The sequence below is a fragment of the Lissotriton vulgaris genome, chromosome 8 (genome assembly GCF_964263255.1).
Source record: "Lissotriton vulgaris chromosome 8, aLisVul1.2, whole genome shotgun sequence".
Classification (NCBI taxonomy): domain Eukaryota; kingdom Metazoa; phylum Chordata; class Amphibia; order Caudata; family Salamandridae; genus Lissotriton; species Lissotriton vulgaris.
This window is the reverse complement of record NC_141696.1, coordinates 347,478,919-347,499,131: the sequence shown is the minus strand read 5'-3', so window position 1 is coordinate 347,499,131 and position 20,213 is coordinate 347,478,919. Positions and strand designations below refer to the sequence as shown.

At 45.3% G+C, this 20,213-nt stretch overlaps 1 protein-coding gene across 1 annotated transcript in view; it reads left to right on the top strand.

The window, feature by feature from the left end:
- Window positions 1-3,369: 3,369 nt before the first annotated feature.
- LOC147697032 (amine oxidase [flavin-containing] A-like) overlaps window positions 3,370-20,213 on the top strand; it is an 805,659-nt gene continuing 788,815 nt past the window's right edge. The window contains exon 1 of the mRNA XM_086933275.1: window positions 3,370-3,499. Within this exon, the coding sequence (XP_086789401.1) occupies window positions 3,454-3,499 (46 nt within the window). The 5' untranslated portion in view covers window positions 3,370-3,453. The remainder of the gene's footprint in view (window positions 3,500-20,213) is intronic.

Here is a 20,213-nt window from a genome sequence, read left to right as displayed (position 1 = left end):
GCTCTGTCTTATCTCTCGCCTCTCCTGTTGTTTCTTTCTCCTCTTTACTCCTGCTCTCATCTATAACACTGCTGCTGCCTGTGAGCTCTGTCGCCAGCCTGTACATGTCCCTGCTATTTTGAACTCTGCGTTTTCCTGTTGTCTTTCCTAAAGAAAAGGAAGATGACATGTGTTTTGCTTTCTTACCCGAGTGCAAAAACAAAATGTACACCAAATGAAAATTGCACATATTAATCAGTGCAGTATAACTGGGTTATTTGCAGAACAGGTAGCTGCTCGAGCACAGCAGGTGATGTGACTACTAGTGCTGCCTGTAATTAGTAGGTCTAGGGATGGCGTTCAGCATTGGCATCCACTGCTCAGCTTGCTGTGACCCTGCCTGCTACAGTACAGGCATTGTCCCCAGCCGTAATGCTGCCAATGCCCGTAAGTATGGCTGTGGTGCCTACTGGCTGTGGTGCCCACTGGACTCATGCACGCTCAGCAATTACCATGCTGGGGTGTAGCACACAGATTCTACAGGTGACGCCATGGCACACAAAAGTTGTGTTGGGCTACAGCCACATTGAGCACGTTGAGGATAGCAGCAATGCGGGGCTGCAGGATATGCTACTCTGGTTGCACAGCAAGTGGAAAGTCCACACTTACTTTTGTTTATTCTTCCTCAAGAGCCCTCACTCCCAAGTTCCAAATGCGCTCTCGCAGCTTCCATGCCTTAACTCATTCTTGAGCCAGCACCCAGCTACAATTATCCAAAGGGAGGCTTAGGCTCAGGCAGTGGCATGGTGCAGCAGACTCTGGTAATAGAATGCAAGACATAGTTTGCTATGACTTCTTGGATTTGTGAACGGCGAGATGACATCACTAACTTGGTGATACACAATCAAGCCTGCCTGGAAAGGCGTATGCTGGCCTGTCTATGAACATTTACCAGCCAGAAACCATGCAATGCATGTTATTCTTTTTATTTTGAATTTGAACAATTAATATTGAGACCACCACCTGCAGGGTCAGAAATTGTAGTACCGGCCCTGTGAAAGAAGTGCAGGTGCTGAGCACCGGAAAGCACCTGCTCAAATTAAGCACTGCTGAAATCAGCTTCTGACAGTGAGCCCATGCACGCCGAGAAGCAGAGCTGATGCGAACGCCTCCGATTCTGATTTAAGGTGTGAATATACAATCAAACCTAATCGCTTGCGTTCTAAGAGGGCACAGTCTACATGGAAACCATGGCAACTGGGGAGATGTATGTTGGTACCTAGCTGAGAAGTGATAACGCGGCATCTCCGCAGGTTCTGCGCCTAGCAACCAACCCATGCCAGCTGAGTTTTAATAGCACTTTGCCTCTCTCTACTATATTGAGACTCGGTCATGAAACTGCCCTCCCAACAATATACACATCACATTTATGAACCTAAGGGGGTGCGCAGGCTGCATGACATTCAGAGCCTTAGGGAATAGACGAGAGGTGCACTGCGGTTACTTGGCCCTGGCTTTGAAGCACCACAATGCTGCAGGTCCTACCTGCAGTGCTGTTGTACAGTGTGATTCACCCTGGGTGCTGTTCACTTTGATGTTCACAAATGATTCTGGGGGTGGTAGCCTGAAATGGCCAATTACCCACTGTCAGCCGCAGGGGCACAGAAAACAAAGCTTTTATAGCATAAACATGTAAATCTGGGATACTTTAGGAGAACATGAATTTCAAAAGGTGGACAATCCTTCTGTGATATCTGTCTACAGGAAAGCACCCGCTACCATTAGAGAAGCTGAACGTAGAGAAGCCCTAGAGAAGTGGACTCGTCTTTTTAAGAATGCTTGCCACCCCAAAACTTTCCCCACAGTGCCCCATGCACCACAATATGTTTAATACCTCTATCTCGACTTGTTAGGTAGGTTACACTATCTATGGATAAGAAACTGCCATAATGCCCACAGCCACCACAGATAACACCTCCCACTAGGCTGCAACATATTGCTTGCCTGGGCTACAGGTCCAAACCATTTATCAAAAATGCGAAGCTATGAGCCCCAGAATGCAATTATTGATGGCTAAAAATGCACGTTTGGCAAAAGAGGTCAAAAGCAGCAGCAGGGAAGGCAAATGTTGACACAGGCTATTCAGGTGCAAATGAACGAGTCAAGTGAAAATAAATTTGCATTTTTCAGCATTGAGAGTCCCCCACGCTCAGCAGTACACCACCTCTCCTTGAAAGAGAAAAAAAACGACAAACTAATTCTTATGATTTGTGGCAGTGACTCATAAACAGCAATGCGAGAATTTAAATATATCACCGATAAATATATCACTGATGTCTTAATAGGTCTGTGCACCAGTCATAGTAGGTAAAAACTGCATTTTGAAGCCATATTAGAAGAACATGCCAGTGAGTAACGCAATCACCGACAGAAATTGTGTGCTGAGTAAATGCCTCGCCTGACGAAAACTGACATCAACTATTCTACTAAATTATAACTCACTTAGACCGGGTTCGAATATATGTTCTCACTCAGCTATGACATTCAATGCATTAGTATAATCAGCTTCTAAAATAGCATCATATAAAAGAAGACATCATTGGTATTCGGGGCAGTAAAACTTCACGAAAACTAAGTCTTTAAACAACGTTACAGTTTTTAAAAACAAATACCTTCTAGAGGAATTTTCAGTGTGGGCAAATATGCCTTTGATACATACGCATGCTTTTTGAACACTTGGTAAAAGAAGTGAGTAACTGGCTGCATGGGAGTAGGGCAAGTAAAGATTATTGAACGGTTTACCTTGCTTTACTAAGGGGTCTCTCCATACTGCTGGATTACTAACCGCTTAAGTGGCTGTACCTTTATGTAGGTTTCAAAAACTTCTGTGTGACCCAGAAAACAAGGCGCCCGGCAGCAGGGGGAGGGGAGAGATTAGGCGGCCTGCACGATTTCCTTGCGGGAGCGAGTAGCAAGACGCATAATTGCTACCATATGGCGCTGCTGCTTGCTCCCGGAAGGGAATCGTCCGACGTGCACGCGTTGCTGTTGGAAGCAATGCAATGCGTGCACGTTTTTACCCGCAAAGCTGTGCCGAGGGGCAAAGGTCTTTCCTGAGCAGCGCATGAGCGCTGCATAGGCGAGACCTAAAAAGGAAAACATTGAGACAAAGTGTACTAGAAGACATAAAACAAAGATAAACAGGGTAAAGTGGATTTAATAGAAACGCTGCATTCAACTTTACTTTTCTAGCCACATTTCACCATTATCTTAGCTTGGCTTGATCCGGGCTCATTTTTTGGGGGTGGGGCTTCTTTCCACAAATTGAGTTTGTTATGTCAAAAAGACCTTGCTAGGCTGACAGGCAGGGAAGTCCTGCCAGCGACGCTACGCGCGGGTCTGTGCCACAAGGAGTTCAGGAGCTGGGTCATCGCAGGGAATGCAAGGAAGAGGGATAGTGCCCGAAGCAACACCATGAGCAGCAAATACGATGTGATTGTGGTTGGAGGAGGCATCTCAGGTTTGTTTAACCTCTGAACAGTATGTTATAAAGTTGCAGGACACGCGCGCTATTTACACTGAAACGTTCTCTACAGTGAAAAGGGAAAGTTGTTTATTGAGCTCCTGCTCAAATGCAAATTCACTGGCAATGTGATTTGCAAAAAAAAACCCCAATGCATTTTTTCTTGTATGTTAATATTTCTTGCATCTGTTAATGGTTGCTTTTAGAAATGGTCTACATATGTTGCTAAAAAACTTAGCTATTACTAAAGTAATCCATTAGCCATGACAAACTCTTTTGTGCTTTGCCTGCGCAAAGTTTAAGTATGCATATTTTTTTATGCATGCCAGTATGTATGTATATTTGTTTATGCATGCTCGACATATACACAGGCAGACCACGTTCTGTACAGGCATGAAGTAATCTGATCCTTATTAAGTATTCGCCGGAGTTGAACGTGGGCTTGCCGTCTCGGAAGAACTGACCGCCTCTCAGCAAGACCCGTGACACGGTTAGAAAGTATCCCAAACTCCAGCACTGCAGCAGCATCACAGTTCCATACTACATAAAAAGACACTATTCTGAGATTTCGATTTAAATCCGGTAACACTGACTTTTGATGTACTAGCGGGTGCAGTGTACCGACGGTGTTTTCACACACCTGTGGAAGGCGTTTACTGTGTACCTTGCGTGCAGCAAGCAGCCTTTCAAGGACGTACAACCCTCCCATGGGAAGGCATTCCTCGCAGCATTTAAAGCTCCGAACCACGATCATTTACATAATATCTGGCACCCCAACGTCATATGGTGAAAATATTAATGTCACCCCCTTTGTGATAAACTCTTGCTTCGTTCTCAGTACCATATGCCAATACCCATGCAATGCCACAAGCAGGCGTAGTTACTCCCTTGGGGTGCCACAGTATCGCAACTTCTAACACTGATGACTTCTTCCTAACTTACCAAACTCTCTGAAAGCGTTTGCAAATGCAGAGTGTGGAGGAAAATGTCACATTGAAAGGTTTTTTTCTGACAACATTAATGGACCGTTCACATTAAAAGCATGACTGAATTTTGAGGATTCCTGGTCCGTCGTGCTCGTTCCTCCACCTGTTTTATCACTCCCCTTGCAAATACCCCTTGCTGAAAACGTAGGCAAAAGGCAACAGTCCTTACGCTCGTTTTGCTATCTTAGTTTTCTTAGTTTATAGACAGGATCAGAAGCAACCACTCGTATTTTGATAACACCGTTAATATCTTAATAATAGGTTATTTAGCATTCAGGGGATGCAGGACACCCACCAAAACTTGGCAGATGTCTGGTCCACTCTATATCAGTTTTATAAATGGATACACACTCTAAATAGGTTGAATACATGTACATACATCTAAGTTGACAGAACAGCCGCTAATCCCTAAACGACCCCATTGTTACTTATAGAAAAAAAAACCTGGGTGGACACCCACAGCGGATCAAAGCCTTCGAGGACCACATATGATAGCCCTTAGGACCAATAACTCTGGAGAGCTTAAGGCTCTAAATCAGATGAACCACAATGTCAAACCTGCAAGACAAACTAAGGGGCCAAATAGGATGGCGGACGGATTTCCACCGCCGGCCCGGCGGGGGCAATCCGTCCGCCATCCTCCCCGAAATGACCCCCGCCACATTAGGATGGCTGGAGGGGTCCGCGGCAGACGGGAAGACCGTCCGCCGCTTTTCCGCCGCGGTCGCCTTGCGGCCGTGGCGTAAAAGGTCTAATATGGTGTCGGTGTCTATCAGACACTGCCAGCCATATTAGGATGGGCTTTGGGGAATGCCTTTCCGTGGCCACGGAAAGGCATACGGTCTTTGCTTTGGGGGCCGTTGCGGGCCCCCAGGGTGAAGAGGGGTGGGGGGAGCACATGGGGGTACCTATGGTACCCCCCTGCGTTTCAAAGTACAACATGGCAGGCACCGCGCGGTGCCTGTCATGTTGTGCTTTGAAACACACAACATGCATTTTTAGCATTGCGGCGGGCTGTGCTTTCAGCACCGCCTGCCGCAATGTTAAAAATGCCGGATGCACCTGACACTGTGGCGGGTGCATCCTTATTCGGCGCACGGGACCTCCGCCATTATGGCAGACGGTCCCTTGCCTCGACCGGATGGCGGACGGACAAAGTCCGTCCGCCATCCTAATCGGCCCCTAAGTTCAGGAGCTCACAGTCTCTTAAATTCTTCAGCCGCATCATTCTGAAATACTGATTGTGTACGGCTAACCAATATCTAACCTATATCTATTTGCTAATGCTAAAACAAAATAAGGTTGCACAAGATTACATCACTTTTTTATGTTTCATTAAATTTTATTAATTTCGTTTTGGGTCCAAATACCTTTAAGCTGTAATATTTGCAGCTATTCTTATGTGGTATTAAACGTTTAGTTCCAAACTGTGTTACCCCGAAACCAGTCCTCGGATGCTTGTTTCCGGTCCAGGGAAGACCTGGTGTAAGATCCTAGGTGCAGCTGAAAGGATAACACTGGAGGCTTGAAGATGAAGAAAGTCCAAGTTAATTTCTAAAGAGAGCAGGAACCCATCCAGGCCACAGCCAGTACAGGTAACAGCTAGAGCATGGGTACTTATAGTATGGCTTGCGGGCCTCCAGCGGCCCGGCAAGCCTTCCTTGGCAGCCCGCGGACCTTGCAGACATCTTACCCGTGTTTAAAAAAAATAAAGATAAAGAGTGTCTCCAAACACTGCGTGCGACTGAGAGATTCTGCTGCTCTGTGGGGGCCCGGGCATTCCAGCCATAGTCAGAGTGGAGCTGCAGGGGCGCTAAGAGGTGAGATACAAAAGCCTCATTAACATACAAATGGTCTTTCAAAGACCTGTGAACTTCTCTGTGCGGCTGTGTGTGTGTGTGAGTGTGCGCCCGGGAAGCTGGCTCAGCACAGGCACACATAGGCAGGGTGAGATGACAGAGGGAGGGAGAGCAAGGGAGGGAGTGAAAGGGAGGCAGACAGAGGGAGAGCAAGGGAGCGAGGGAAAGGAGGGAGGGAAAGGGAGGCAGACAGAGGGAGAGCGAGGGAGGGAAGGAAATGGAGGGAGAGGAACGGAGAGCCAGGGAGGGAGGGGAAGGGAGGCAGACAGAGGGAGAGCCAGGGAGGGTGGGAAAGGGAGGGAGACAGGGAGGGGGAGGGACAGCGAGGGAGGGAGAAGGAGGGAGAGTGAAGGAGGGAAAGGGAGGCAGACAGAGGGAGAGCGAGGGAGGGAGAGGAATGAGGGAAAGGAAAGCAGACAGAGGGAGAGCGAGGGAGGGAAGGAAAGGGAGGGAGAGGGATGAAGAACGAGGGAGGGAAGGAAAGAGAGGCAGACAGAGGGAAAGGGAGGGAGGGAGGGAAGGAAAGGGAGAAAGAAAGACGGAGACAGGGAGAGGGAGAGGGAGACAGAGAAGGGAGACAGAGAAAGGGAGACAGAGAGAGGGAGACAGAGAGAGGGAGACAAAGAGAGGGAGACAGAGAAAGGGAGACAGAGAAAGGGAGGGAGAGGGAGGGAGATAGACAGAGAAAGGGGGACAGACAGAGGGAGGGAGACAGACAGAGGGAGACAGACAGAGGGAGACAGACAGAGGGAGACAAACAGAGGGAGGGAGAGGGTGACAGAGGGAGACAGAGGGAGGGAGACAGACAGAGGGAGGAGGGAGTCAGAGGGAGACAGAGGGAGGAGGGAGACAGAGGGAGACAGAGGAAGGAGGGAGACAGAGGGAGGAGGGAGATAGAGGAAGGGAGACAAAGAGAGGGATACAAAGAGAGGGAGAGAGAGAGAGGGAGACAGACAGAGGGAGACAGACAGAGGGAGACAAAGGGAGGGAGACAGACAGAGGGAGACAAAGAGAGGGAGAGGGAGGAAAACAGAGGGAGACAGACAGAGGGAGACAAAGAGAGGGAGAGGGAGAGAGAAAGGGAGAGAGAGGGAGACAAAGAAAGGGGGAGGTAGGGAGACAGAGAAAGGGAGAGGGAGGGAGACAGAGAAAGGGAGATGGAGGGAGACAGAGGGTGACAGACAGAGGGAAGGAGGGAGGAGGGAGACAGGGGGTGACAGACCGAGGGAGGTAGGAGGGAGACAGAGGGTGACAGACAGAGGGAGGGAGAAGGGAGGGAGGAGGGTGACAGGCAGAGGGAGGGAGGGAGGAGGGTGACAGAGGGGGAGGAGGGCGACAGACAGAGGGAGGAGGGTGACAGACAGAGGGAGGGAGGGCAACAGAGGGAAGAGGGTGACAGAGGGAGGAGGGCGACAGAGGGAGGAGAGCGACAGCTGGAGGAGGGCGACAGAGTGAGGAGGGCGACAGAGTAAGGGAGACAGAGAGGGAGAGGGAAGGAGAGAGAGGGAGAGGGAAGGAGAAAGAGAGAGACGGAGAGGGAAGGAGAGAGAGGGAGTCAGAGAGAGAGAGAGACAGGGAGAGGGAGAGAGAGAGTGAGACAGTCTGAGTGAGACAGAGGGATAAATAGGGAGAGATGGAGGGAGAGAGAGGTTGAGAGAGGCTGAGAGAGGGAGAGAGAGGTAGAGAGAGGGAGAGATAGTGAGTGAGAGAGAGAGAGAGAGAGAGAGAGAGAGAGAGAGAGAGAGAGAGAGAGAGAGAGATGTGTGTATCCCGGGTCTGGTGGGTCAGTGGACGAAGGCGTCCACTGCAGGGACCTGTGTTCAACCTCATGGTCACAGTTTTTTTGTTGTTCTAGCCCCGCCCCCTCCCCCACTAACCCCACCCCCACCGATGCGGCCCTCGGACACAAACCACACTGTGAATTTGGCCCCTGAGAGAAAGTTTGTGAGTACCCATGAGCTAGAGAGATTTGAACATTTACATTCTAGCACCAAGGATACTAGAATGCAGAACACCATGGAATGGTGTTCCAGGTAACCAAGACAATGGTAGAACAAAAGCAAGGTATAAAATAACATCATGTGGCAGGCAGGATTCCACACACCTTCCCCGCCAACACAACAGGAAAAAAAAGAGATTAAGATACATAATCATTCAAGTAACTTAATTTAGTCCCAGAAAAAGAACGAGAGGTTGTAAAAGAGTCATTATTATCATTAGAAGTAGTAATAGAAGTCTCAATACCCACAGGACCATATACAGAGACTCTATTAAGATTCCATATCCGGTGGTCTTGAGTTCTCACAGTGTTCCTAAACACCTTTACAACTCTTATGGGTGCAGATAATTTGACCTTGGACCCTGGAAGTTTGTTAACAGCAAGGTCTCCAACTGCAACCAGGGTATTCTTGGTAGAATTCTTGCAATCAAAGTATAATTTCCTACCCACACACTAAGCTTTCTCCCTTTAACGCCAAGAGGGTTCTTCTGAGGGAGACTTAGAGACCCACCCAGAAGTCTCACCCAAGAGGGTTCAACAAGGGTGCATGGATCCCTTCCTTTGAAAAGAACAAACTGAGATTTGCCTGTAGAGGTATGAGGGGTAACCCTATAACATTCCACCATTTCGAGAACTTGCTCCTTCCAGTTGAGACCAGAGGTCTTGGCCCAAGAGATGGTCTCATTTAACACCCTATTAAACCTTTCCACCATGCTATTGGTTTCTGGGTGATAAAGCGAGCACCTCTTATGCCTAATTCCCCTGTTCCTCAAAAAGTTTTCCATTTTTTTAGAGACTAACTGCACTCTGTTATCTGTGAGAATGGATTCTGGGTACCCTTCCTTTGCTATAAGGGACTTCAAGATCCTTATAACTTGAGATGTTTCAATTCTGGAGGTTAGTGGATCTTGGGTCATCTGGAGAATAGGTCCAGGAGAACAAGTATAAAAACTTGATGTCCATTGGAATGAATTGGGCCCACTATATCCAAAGCCACATCTCTCTATGGTCCCTTGGAAAGATCTCTAATGACCATAGGCTGAACTCTAACCACTTTAGACTTTTCACTAGAAGCACACACCACACAATCTTTCACAACCCTCTCAACATGTAAGTCCATGCCTGGCTACCAGTAAGAACACAGCAGTCTCTCTTTGGTTTTGGACATGCCAGAGTGCAATTTGTGTGACAAATCAATCAACACTTTACAAAGTTCAGAAGGTGGTATAAGCCTAGTCCCACGTAAAAGCACATCATCACAAATTGCTATTCATCATTGACACCCCAGAACTTTGAGGCTTCATCAGAACCCTGCCTTTTTGTGTGCCAACCTTGTGAATGAGCCACATTACCTCAAATAATACAGGATCAGAAGTCAATATAAGTCACCATCTTGTAATTGTTTGTCTAGCAACTGATGTAAATTGGAACTGATGTAATCTTGTAATTTTGTGGAACCTCATGTAAAGCGCTCTGATACCTTCGGGTATAGCCAGCACTATATAAAACTCTTAAAATAAAATAAATCAACTTGACAAATATGAATATCAGGATCATCCCAATCATCCAAAGAAACATCATCATGGCCGCTTTCAACTAATCTCGACAGGGTATCAGCCACACTGTTCTCAACCCCAGGGATATATCTAATCTCAAAGTTATATTCCTGTAATGCAATAACCCATTTGGTGATCATGCTTGATATTAGGTCAATACCCTTTTTAGAAAAAGTCTCACACAAGAGCTTGAGATCCGTCTTTACCAAGAATCTGGTGACCGAATAGCGAGACTCTGGGTCTTTGAGCCCACGTGAGGCAAACATGATGGTTACCATAAAATCCTCACCCTCCTGTTGGAGAACAGCCCACAACCCCTTGAAACTAGTATTGGTGGTTATGACAGAAGTCTTAGAGGGGTGAGCTTGGGAGCACAACTAAGTTTAGCTTTAAGGGAAGTAAACTCTTTGTTACAGTCAACATTCCACTTAAACTTAGATCCCTTTTTTAGAAGTCTCCTCATGTTGGAGGACAATTCAGCAAACCCTTCGACAAATTTATTGTAGTATTCAATCATACCCAAAAATGTCATGAGTTCCTCTCTACATGTGGGAGGTGGCAAGTGAGCTATGGTGTCCACTAGACTCCTTCACAGGAAATGGTGTGGCCTAAATAGTGAATGGAGGAGGTACCAAATTTGCATTTTTCAGACTTAGGTCCAGATGTAGGTAAATGGCATTTACCGATTTGTAAATACCGAATTTTACCGATTCGGTATTTACAAATCGGTAAATGCTATGTAGGTAAATATTCGTTAACAATTACCGAATTGTTAAGATTCGGTAATTACTGAATCGGTATTTACCGATTTGGTAATTGCCATGGATTCCTATGGGCCTGAGGCCCATAGGAATCAATGGCAATTACCGAATCGGTAAATGCCGATTCGGTAATTACCGAATTGTCAAGGGGGACAGGGTGTCACTTTGACACCCTGTTGCACCCCTGATTTTGGCTTGTGTGCCATGTGGCACACATACATGCCCTAAGGCATGTATGTGTGTCACATGGCACAGGTGTACATGCAAAGATGTGCGTGTACACTGGAATTCGTTATTTACCACGAAATATTATTTTGTGTTAAATTACGAATTCTTAAGGGCCTGTGGCACTGTTTTCAGTGCCGCCTGCATCTAGATTTACCGATTTGGTAAATTTACCGATTCAGTATTTTACAGAATCGGTAAATTTACTGATTCGGTAAATTTACGGAATCGGTAATATTTAGCCCCCCTACATCTCAAAATCCAAATACCGGTCGGTAACGGCTGAAATCGGCCGTTACCGACCGGTATTTGGCCACCTACATCTGGTCCTTAATTGTAAGGTTAGCTTCCCCCAGTTTACTCAAAACAACATTTAGACACTTTTCATGCTCCTTGGGGTCTTTACCAAAAACAAGAATATCGTCTCGATAAACACAGATTCCTTTGCAACCCTCCAGAGTCTTCTCCATGATTCGTCGAAATACAGATGCCGCAGATACAAGGCCAAACGGCATACAAACAAATCTGAATGTCCCAAACGGAGTAATGAAAGAGGTATAATCCCTCGAAGTTTCATCCAGCTCAATTTGGTGATAGGTTGAAGCCAAGTCAATTGTACTAAAAAAGTTGGCTCCTCCCAAAAATGCGAGTAGCTCAGAGATGTTGGTTAGTGGATAGCGATCCACTACATGCAATACAGGAACCCTATGTGAAGGGTCCAGAGACCTGGTAGGTATTGTGTGGTTACTGCTTACTAAGTCAGTGTGTACCAAAAATATGTAAGAAAGAAAAATTTCTTTCTAGAGTCCCCTCACTCACCGGGGTTGCCCCACGGTGACATGCTTCATCATTGGGGCCATCCCAGTTCTCTACGAAAAGGGGCGTGCTGCGACAAGGCGACTATGCTGGAGCACTGGTTTTTGTGAGATGACTATGTGTGGTGCAAGTGTAGTGATGGTGGAGTGGGTGTGGAATTAAAAATACCGTGCTAGTGGGCCTCAACAATTTATTTTGCTCCTAGTGTGGTATAAAAATTAAAAAGGGGTAACACTGTATTCTAACTTTTACTGAGCTAGATCAGTGTTATGGTCAACATGTTTCAAGCTCCCCCAAGCTTTTCTTCAGGACCATACAGGGTCCAGCCCTGTATTGCCACTCCTGTTTTCCAATGAAAAAAGTGTTCATAAAAAACTAAATATTTATATTAAACGCAGTTGTTAATAAAACATGCGTGTTGTTGTACATACGGTTTGTATTTTACTTGGAATTCTGAAAAAGAGAATAAAAGTTGTTAAATGATGGACACCCCCTTCCGAAAAAGGGGGGAACAACTCACATGCATCTCACTTCATCTAGGGCGTGGGTGTGCCCTTGGCACCATACTGGTGCGTGCTGGTTTTCAAACCGGTGTGGAAAAATAAAACACTGTGAATTAAGTGGTTTAGTGGTTTCACACACAAAACATATAGACTTATTGTGACTATTGACAAGACACACAACACATACACATGAAATAATAACATGGCAGATGGTTATATTTACATAAAAGAGTGTTTGATTACACCCCATGGTCTTAGGCAAGGGCAGGAACGCCTCGTGGAAACATTGCTGAAAAAGGAGTTTCAAGGTTAAAGTTAGAAGGCTCCTTTACTGTGTCTCCTTTTTAAAATTGCCAGTATCCTTGCAATCTAGCGTCGCTAATACACTTACTTCCTATCGGCAAACCCGCTCGGTACTACCTGATGCTTCCTCACCCGACCGCATACTGAAGTGGAACGGGGCTCGCGGTGTATTTAGAAGGCGCGAGCTTCCGGGTTGCCGGGAAAGGCTCTGTTCACTAGAGCGCTTGTTTGGAGCGGCCATCTTGGTCGTATATTATCGCGCTCGGCGCGAGGGAAGGAGAAATTCAAGAGTTACTTTGGAATTATACCGAAATAAACGATAAAAAATAATTTAGAGTGATGCTAGATTGGGGGCATTTTTATAAATTAATTTAGAACACAGGTCTCTACCCACGGAAGGATGATGTTTTTGTAAGATGAGGCTGACCATATTTCAAATATTGTTTAAGAAAAACGGGTGTTTGGCATTTGGTAGATCTGAGGGCTAGTGCCTATCTTTATTGGGAAGACAATGGAGGGTGTTATGTTCTTTATGGAAGGTATTATTCATGGTTACGGGGGGGTGTTTTTTATTGTTGGGGGCAATATTGCAATAGTAATGATTCAGTTTTGGTTTACACCATCACAGGTCATTTCATTGTTACAGGTGGCCTAAGGGCGAAAGGCCCCCCATGGGATTTCATCATTGAGTCCCTGGGTGTCCGTATGTAAACGAAACACCCATCTTTGTTCTTTCTCATGGAGGATTCGTTCCAGGTTGTCTTTATTTTTGACTGCTTCTATGACCACCCAGGTTAGATCATTAGGTGTATGGTTCTGTTCAATGAAGTGGGTGGTCATTCTCGTTGTGGCTCGTTTGCACCTAATGTTACTTCTGTGCTCTACTATGCGGGTACTGACCTTTCTAGTGGTCATTCCCACATAGTGTAGGTTGCATGTGCAGGTTATCAAGTACACAACTCCACTGGTATTGCAATTGGAAAATCCCTTTAGCTCCCACTTCGTAGTGTTGTTGAAGGTTATGGTTTTGATTGAGGAAGTCAAATGACAGACACTACAGTTGTTACATGGGAAATGACCATCAGGTAGTGGTTGGGATCTTACTGTCTGGGTTGTTGATGTGGGACGGGTATGTACCAAATAATCTTTCAAATTTTTTCCCCGCCTATGGCTGAACATTGGGGTTGGTACATTTAGGCCGCCGCTGTTGAGTATTGGCCAATGTTTTTTGATTATTTTGGACACACTGTCCGAAACTTGATTGTAAGTAGTGATACAGATAGGTTTTTTGTTCTCAGGTTGTGTTCTCTCCTTAGGTTCTAAAAGTGCTTCCCTATTGTTGTTTGCCGCCCGTTTCTTGGCCTCTTTGATCAGTTTGTTTGGGTATTTTCTGTTTCTCAGCTTGTCGCTCAGGTCCTCCGCTTGGGTTAGGTAGTCAGATTTTGTGCTACAATTCCTGCGCAGACGGAGGAATTGCCCAAATGGGAGGTTTTGTTTGAGATGGCGAGGGTGGAAACTGTCAAAGGTCAAGAGGCAGTTTCTTGCTGTCTCTTTGAAATGGGTTGTTGTCATCAGTCTGCCTGACTCAGCATGAATGTTTAGATCCAAGAAAACCAGATCAGTCTTGCTCATTGAGCAGGTGAATTTCAGGAAGGGATCCTGTGTGTTGAGCCAAGTTAGAAAAGTCTGTGCTTCTTCTTCTGTGCCTTGCCATATCAGCAGAATGTCGTCGATATAGCGTTTCCAATGTAGGATTTGGTGTCTGTGAGGATTCCTCTCATTTAGTATTTTGTTCTTCTCCAGTTGATGGACGTACAGTCCGGCTATGCTCGGCGCAAATGTACTGCCCATACTGGTCCCATGTTGTTGTTTATATAGGGTTGATTCAAAACGGAAGAAGTTTTCACACAGTGCTAATTGACAACATTCTAGTACTACATGGCGAGGGGTGTGGAATTCCCACTCGCTCTCGTATAGTACTTCCTCCAGAATCTGTAAGGTCTCTCTGTGTGGTAAGCTGGTATATAGACTTTCGACATCCAGACTTATCAGAAGACTGGATGTCGCGTCAAAGGTTAGATCTTGTAATAGGCACAGGACGTCCTTGGTGTCCCTCAGATAGGTGTCTGTTTTTTGCACTAGGGGTCTGAGAAAGGCATCCGCGAATTGTGAAAGGGGCTCTAGAATTGAGCCTATCCCCGAGACTATAGGCCTCCCTGGTGGGTTGTCTAGTCTCTTGTGTATTTTGGGGATGGTATAGAAGTATGGTATTGTTGGCTTTTTATTTGTTAGGAACTCAATTTCTTTCTTACTAAGCCAATCATTGGCTTGACATTCTTCTGTTAGGTATGCAATTGAGATTCTTAATCGTTCTGTCGGATCCTCATCCAGTTTGGCGTAGTTTCTTGTGTCCCCTAGTAAACGGAGGCATTCATTTCTGTAATCCGTGGTATTCTGTAGTACAATCGCACCGCCTTTGTCGGCTGGTTTTATGGTAATGAGGTTGTTTTTTGATAGTTCCTGCAATGCTGATTGTTCAGCTTTGCTAGTATTATGAAATACTCTGATGGTGCGTGGGTCTAACTCCTGGACCTCTCTCATGACCGCTTTTTCAAAAGTTAATACTTCCACAGGTAGGCTGTGTGCTGGAGGGACAAAGTTTGATTTTTTATGTAGTCCTGTGTCACTCTTTATTCGTTCTGTGGGATCTTTGTCTTGGAAGAATACTTGCAATTTGACTTTTCTCAGGAACTCTTTCAGTTCACAACATAGTTTGAACTTGTCTGTGGTTGGGGTAGGTACAAATCCTAAGCCCTTGTTAAGCACTTGGGTCTGTATGGCTGTAAGGCTTAATGATGATAGATTTACTACTAAATCGAGCTGGTGCTCGTGGTTGGTTCCGGGGGGCCTTTGCTCCGTGTGTGACGTGTTGTTGTCACCACTGGTTCTGCCCATTGTACTCCCTGGCTGGGTTTGTTTTTTGCTCTTTGCGCCTGACGGCCTCTCCCTAAAAAAGGTTTCCTTTGATTGCCTTGGTTTCCTTGATCATTTCCCCAATTTTGATAGTTGGGTTGATTGTACATTGGTGGGCCATAGAAGAAAGGCGGGGGAGGAGGAGGGCAATAATTATATGGGTCTTGGTACACTGGCCACATTGGTGCTTGGTTGCCTCTATAACCTCTTGTATTGCCTCTACCTCTTCTGGGTCTTCTGTTGGGGGTGGTGTTGTAATTACTTGATCCCCCAGAGCTATTTGATCCTGTCTCAGAGCCATCACTGTCAGTGTTATATCCGGGGTTCTTGTTGTTGGTTCTGTAATCGTCCCTGATATAAGGATATACTTTCTCATGAGAGAATGCTTTTTTATCCTTAGATAATTTTATGTATTTTGAATCCTTTAGGCTGATTTCAAATTCAGACATAGTTTTGTTTAGCTCATTCAGTCTTTTTGTTAGTTCAGCTGGAGTCTGGAAAGACTTGAGGCGAATCTCCATGGAACTTATCTCTTCCTTCAGGGAGTCTACTAATCTGGTTGCGGTTTTTATGATCAATACTAGCCAGTCTCTGGTACAGTGCCAGGATATTTGTGACCAGTCTAGTTTGAATTGCTTGTCATGCTGGAATATAAAAGGTTCATTCCTGACTATGAGGCCCCTTGGTGCTGCGTTAGCTTGTAAATATTCCGCCATCATGACACCATGAATCAATGTTTTTATCTGTGTTTTCTTCAGTTCAGTCAGTTCGTCCCAACATTGGCTCGCATCACTGTTTTCTCCTGTGGGTGCTCCTGCATGTGGTAGCATGGAAGCAATGGCTCTATCAACTTCATCCTCCGAGAAGGATAGTCCTGTGTTCTGTGCCATGGTTTCTTTGGTGAGTTTCTTTGTGTGTGAGATGTCTTAGTCACTAGATCAACCAGGTAGGTACCTTTCAGTTGACCTTTGTTTAAGAAAAAACTCCCGCAGCCCGTGGCTGCTAGATGCATAAACGAAAAATAGAGGGAGAAGGAGGTTAAACCAGACCAGGTCGGCCTCCAGTCAGTATATGCAATACAGGAACCCTATGTGAAGGGTCCAGAGACCTGGTAGGTATTGTGTGGTTACTGCTTACTAAGTCAGTGTGTACCAAAAATATGTAAGAAAGAAAAATTTCTTTCTAGAGTCCCCTCACTCACCGGGGTTGCCCCACGGTGACATGCTTCATCATTGGGGCCATCCCAGTTCTCTACGAAAAGGGGCGTGCTGCGACAAGGCGACTACGCTGGAGCACTGGTTTTTGTGAGATGACTATGTGTGGTGCAAGTGTAGTGATGGTGGAGTGGGTGTGGAATTAAAAATACCGTGCTAGTGGGCCTCAACAATTTATTTTGCTCCTAGTGTGGTATAAAAATTAAAAAGGGGTAACACTGTATTCTAACTTTTACTGAGCTAGATCAGTGTTATGGTCAACATGTTTCAAGCTCCCCCAAGCTTTTCTTCAGGACCATACAGGGTCCAGCCCTGTATTGCCACTCTTGTTTTCCAATGAAAAAAGTGTTCATAAAAAACTAATTATTTATATTAAACGCAGTTGTTAATAAAACATGCGTGTTGTTGTACATACGGTTTGTATTTTACTTGGAATTCTGAAAAAGAGAATAAAAGTTGTTAAATGATGGACACCCCCTTCCGAAAAAGGGGGGAACAACTCACATGCATCTCACTTCATCTAGGGCGTGGGTGTGCCCTTGGCACCATACTGGTGCGTGCTGGTTTTCAAACCGGTGTGGAAAAATAAAACACTGTGAATTAAGTGGTTTAGTGGTTTCACACACAAAACATATAGACTTATTGTGACTATTGACAAGACACACAACACATACACACGAAATAATAACATGGCAGATGGTTATATTTACATAAAAGAGTGTTTGATTACACCCCATGGTCTTAGGCAAGGGCAGGAACGCCTCGTGGAAACATTGCTGAAAAAGGAGTTTCAAGGTTAAAGTTAGAAGGCTCCTTTACTGTGTCTCCTTTTTAAAATTGCCAGTATCCTTGCAATCTAGCGTCGCTAATACACTTACTTCCTATCGGCAAACCCGCTCGGTACTACCTGATGCTTCCTCACCCGACCTGATCTAAGAGGCCAAGAAACGGGCGGCAAACAACAATAGGGAAGCACTTTTAGAACCTAAGGAGAGAACACAACCTGAGAACAAAAAACCTATCTGTATCACTACTTACAATCAAGTTTCGGACAGTGTGTCCAAAATAATCAAAAAAACATTGGTCAATACTCAACAGCGGCGGCCTAAATGTACCAACCCCAATGTTCAGCCATAGGCGGGGAAAAAATTTGAAAGATTATTTGGTACATACCCGTCCCACATCAACAACCCAGACAGTAAGATCCCAACCACTACCTGATGGTCATTTCCCATGTAACAACTGTAGTGTCTGTCATTTGACTTCCTCAATCAAAACCATAACCTTCAACAACACTACGAAGTGGGAGCTAAAGGGATTTTCCAATTGCAATACCAGTGGAGTTGTGTACTTGATAACCTGCACATGCAACCTACACTATGTGGGAATGACCACTAGAAAGGTCAGTACCCGCATAGTAGAGCACAGAAGTAACATTAGGTGCAAACGAGCCACAACGAGAATGACCACCCACTTCATTGAACAGAACCATACACCTAATGATCTAACCTGGGTGGTCATAGAAGCAGTCAAAAATAAAGACAACCTGGAACGAATCCTCCATGAGAAAGAACAAAGATGGGTGTTTCGTTTACATACGGACACCCAGGGACTCAATGATGAAATCCCATGGGGGGCCTTTCGCCCTTAGGCCACCTGTAACAATGAAATGACCTGTGATGGTGTAAACCAAAACTGAATCATTACTATTGCAATATTGCCCCCAACAATAAAAAACACCCCCCCGTAACCATGAATAATACCTTCCATAAAGAACATAACACCCTCCATTGTCTTCCCAATAAAGATAGGCACTAGCCCTCAGATCTACCAAATGCCAAACACCCGTTTTTCTTAAACAATATTTGAAATATGGTCAGCCTCATCTTACAAAAACATCATCCTTCCGTGGGTAGAGACCTGTGTTCTAAATTAATTTATAAAAATGCCCCCATATCTAGCATCACTCTAAATTATTTTTTATCGTTTATTTCGGTATAATTCCAAAGTAACTCTTGAATTTCTCCTTCCCTCGCGCGATAATATACGACCAAGATGGCCGCTCCAAACAAGCGCTCTAGTGAACAGAGCCTTTCCCGGCAACCCGGAAGCTCGCGCCTTCTAAATACACCGCGAGCCCCGTTCCACTTCAGTATGCGGTCGGGTGAGGAAGCATCAGGTAGTACCGAGCGGGTTTGCCGATAGGAAGTAAGTGTATTAGCGACGCTAGATTGCAAGGATACTGGCAATTTTAAAAAGGAGACACAGTAAAGGAGCCTTCTAACTTTAACCTTGAAACTCCTTTTTCAGCAATGTTTCCACGAGGCGTTCCTGCCCTTGCCTAAGACCATGGGGTGTAATCAAACACTCTTTTATGTAAATATAACCATCTGCCATGTTATTATTTCGTGTGTATGTGTTGTGTGTCTTGTCAATAGTCACAATAAGTCTATATGTTTTGTGTGTGAAACCACTAAACCACTTAATTCACAGTGTTTTATTTTTCCACACCGGTTTGAAAACCAGCACGCACCAGTATGGTGCCAAGGGCACACCCACGCCCTAGATGAAGTGAGATGCATGTGAGTTGTTCCCCCCTTTTTCGGAAGGGGGTGTCCATCATTTAACAACTTTTATTCTCTTTTTCAGAATTCCAAGTAAAATACAAACCGTATGTACAACAACATGCATGTTTTATTAACAACTGCGTTTAATATAAATAATTAGTTTTTTATGAACACTTTTTTCATTGGAAAACAGGAGTGGCAATACAGGGCTGGACCCTGTATGGTCCTGAAGAAAAGCTTGGGGGAGCTTGAAACATGTTGACCATAACACTGATCTAGCTCAGTAAAAGTTAGAATACAGTGTTACCCCTTTTTAATTTTTATACCACACTAGGAGCAAAATAAATTGTTGAGGCCCACTAGCACGGTATTTTTAATTCCACACCCACTCCACCATCACTACACTTGCACCACACATAGTCATCTCACAAAAACCAGTGCTCCAGCGTAGTCGCCTTGTCGCAGCACGCCCCTTTTCGTAGAGAACTGGGATGGCCCCAATGATGAAGCATGTCACCGTGGGGCAACCCCGGTGAGTGAGGGGACTCTAGAAAGAAATTTTTCTTTCTTACATATTTTTGGTACACACTGACTTAGTAAGCAGTAACCGCACAATACCTACCAGGTCTCTGGACCCTTCACATAGGGTTCCTGTATTGCATATACTGACTGGAGGCCGACCTGGTCTGGTTTAACCTCCTTCTCCCTCTATTTTTCGTTTATGCATCTAGCAGCCACGGGCTGCGGGAGTTTTTTCTTAAACAAAGGTCAACTGAAAGGTACCTACCTGGTTGATCTAGTGACTAAGACATCTCACACACAAAGAAACTCACCAAAGAAACCATGGCACAGAACACAGGACTATCCTTCTCGGAGGATGAAGTTGATAGAGCCATTGCTTCCATGCTACCACATGCAGGAGCACCCACAGGAGAAAACAGTGATGCGA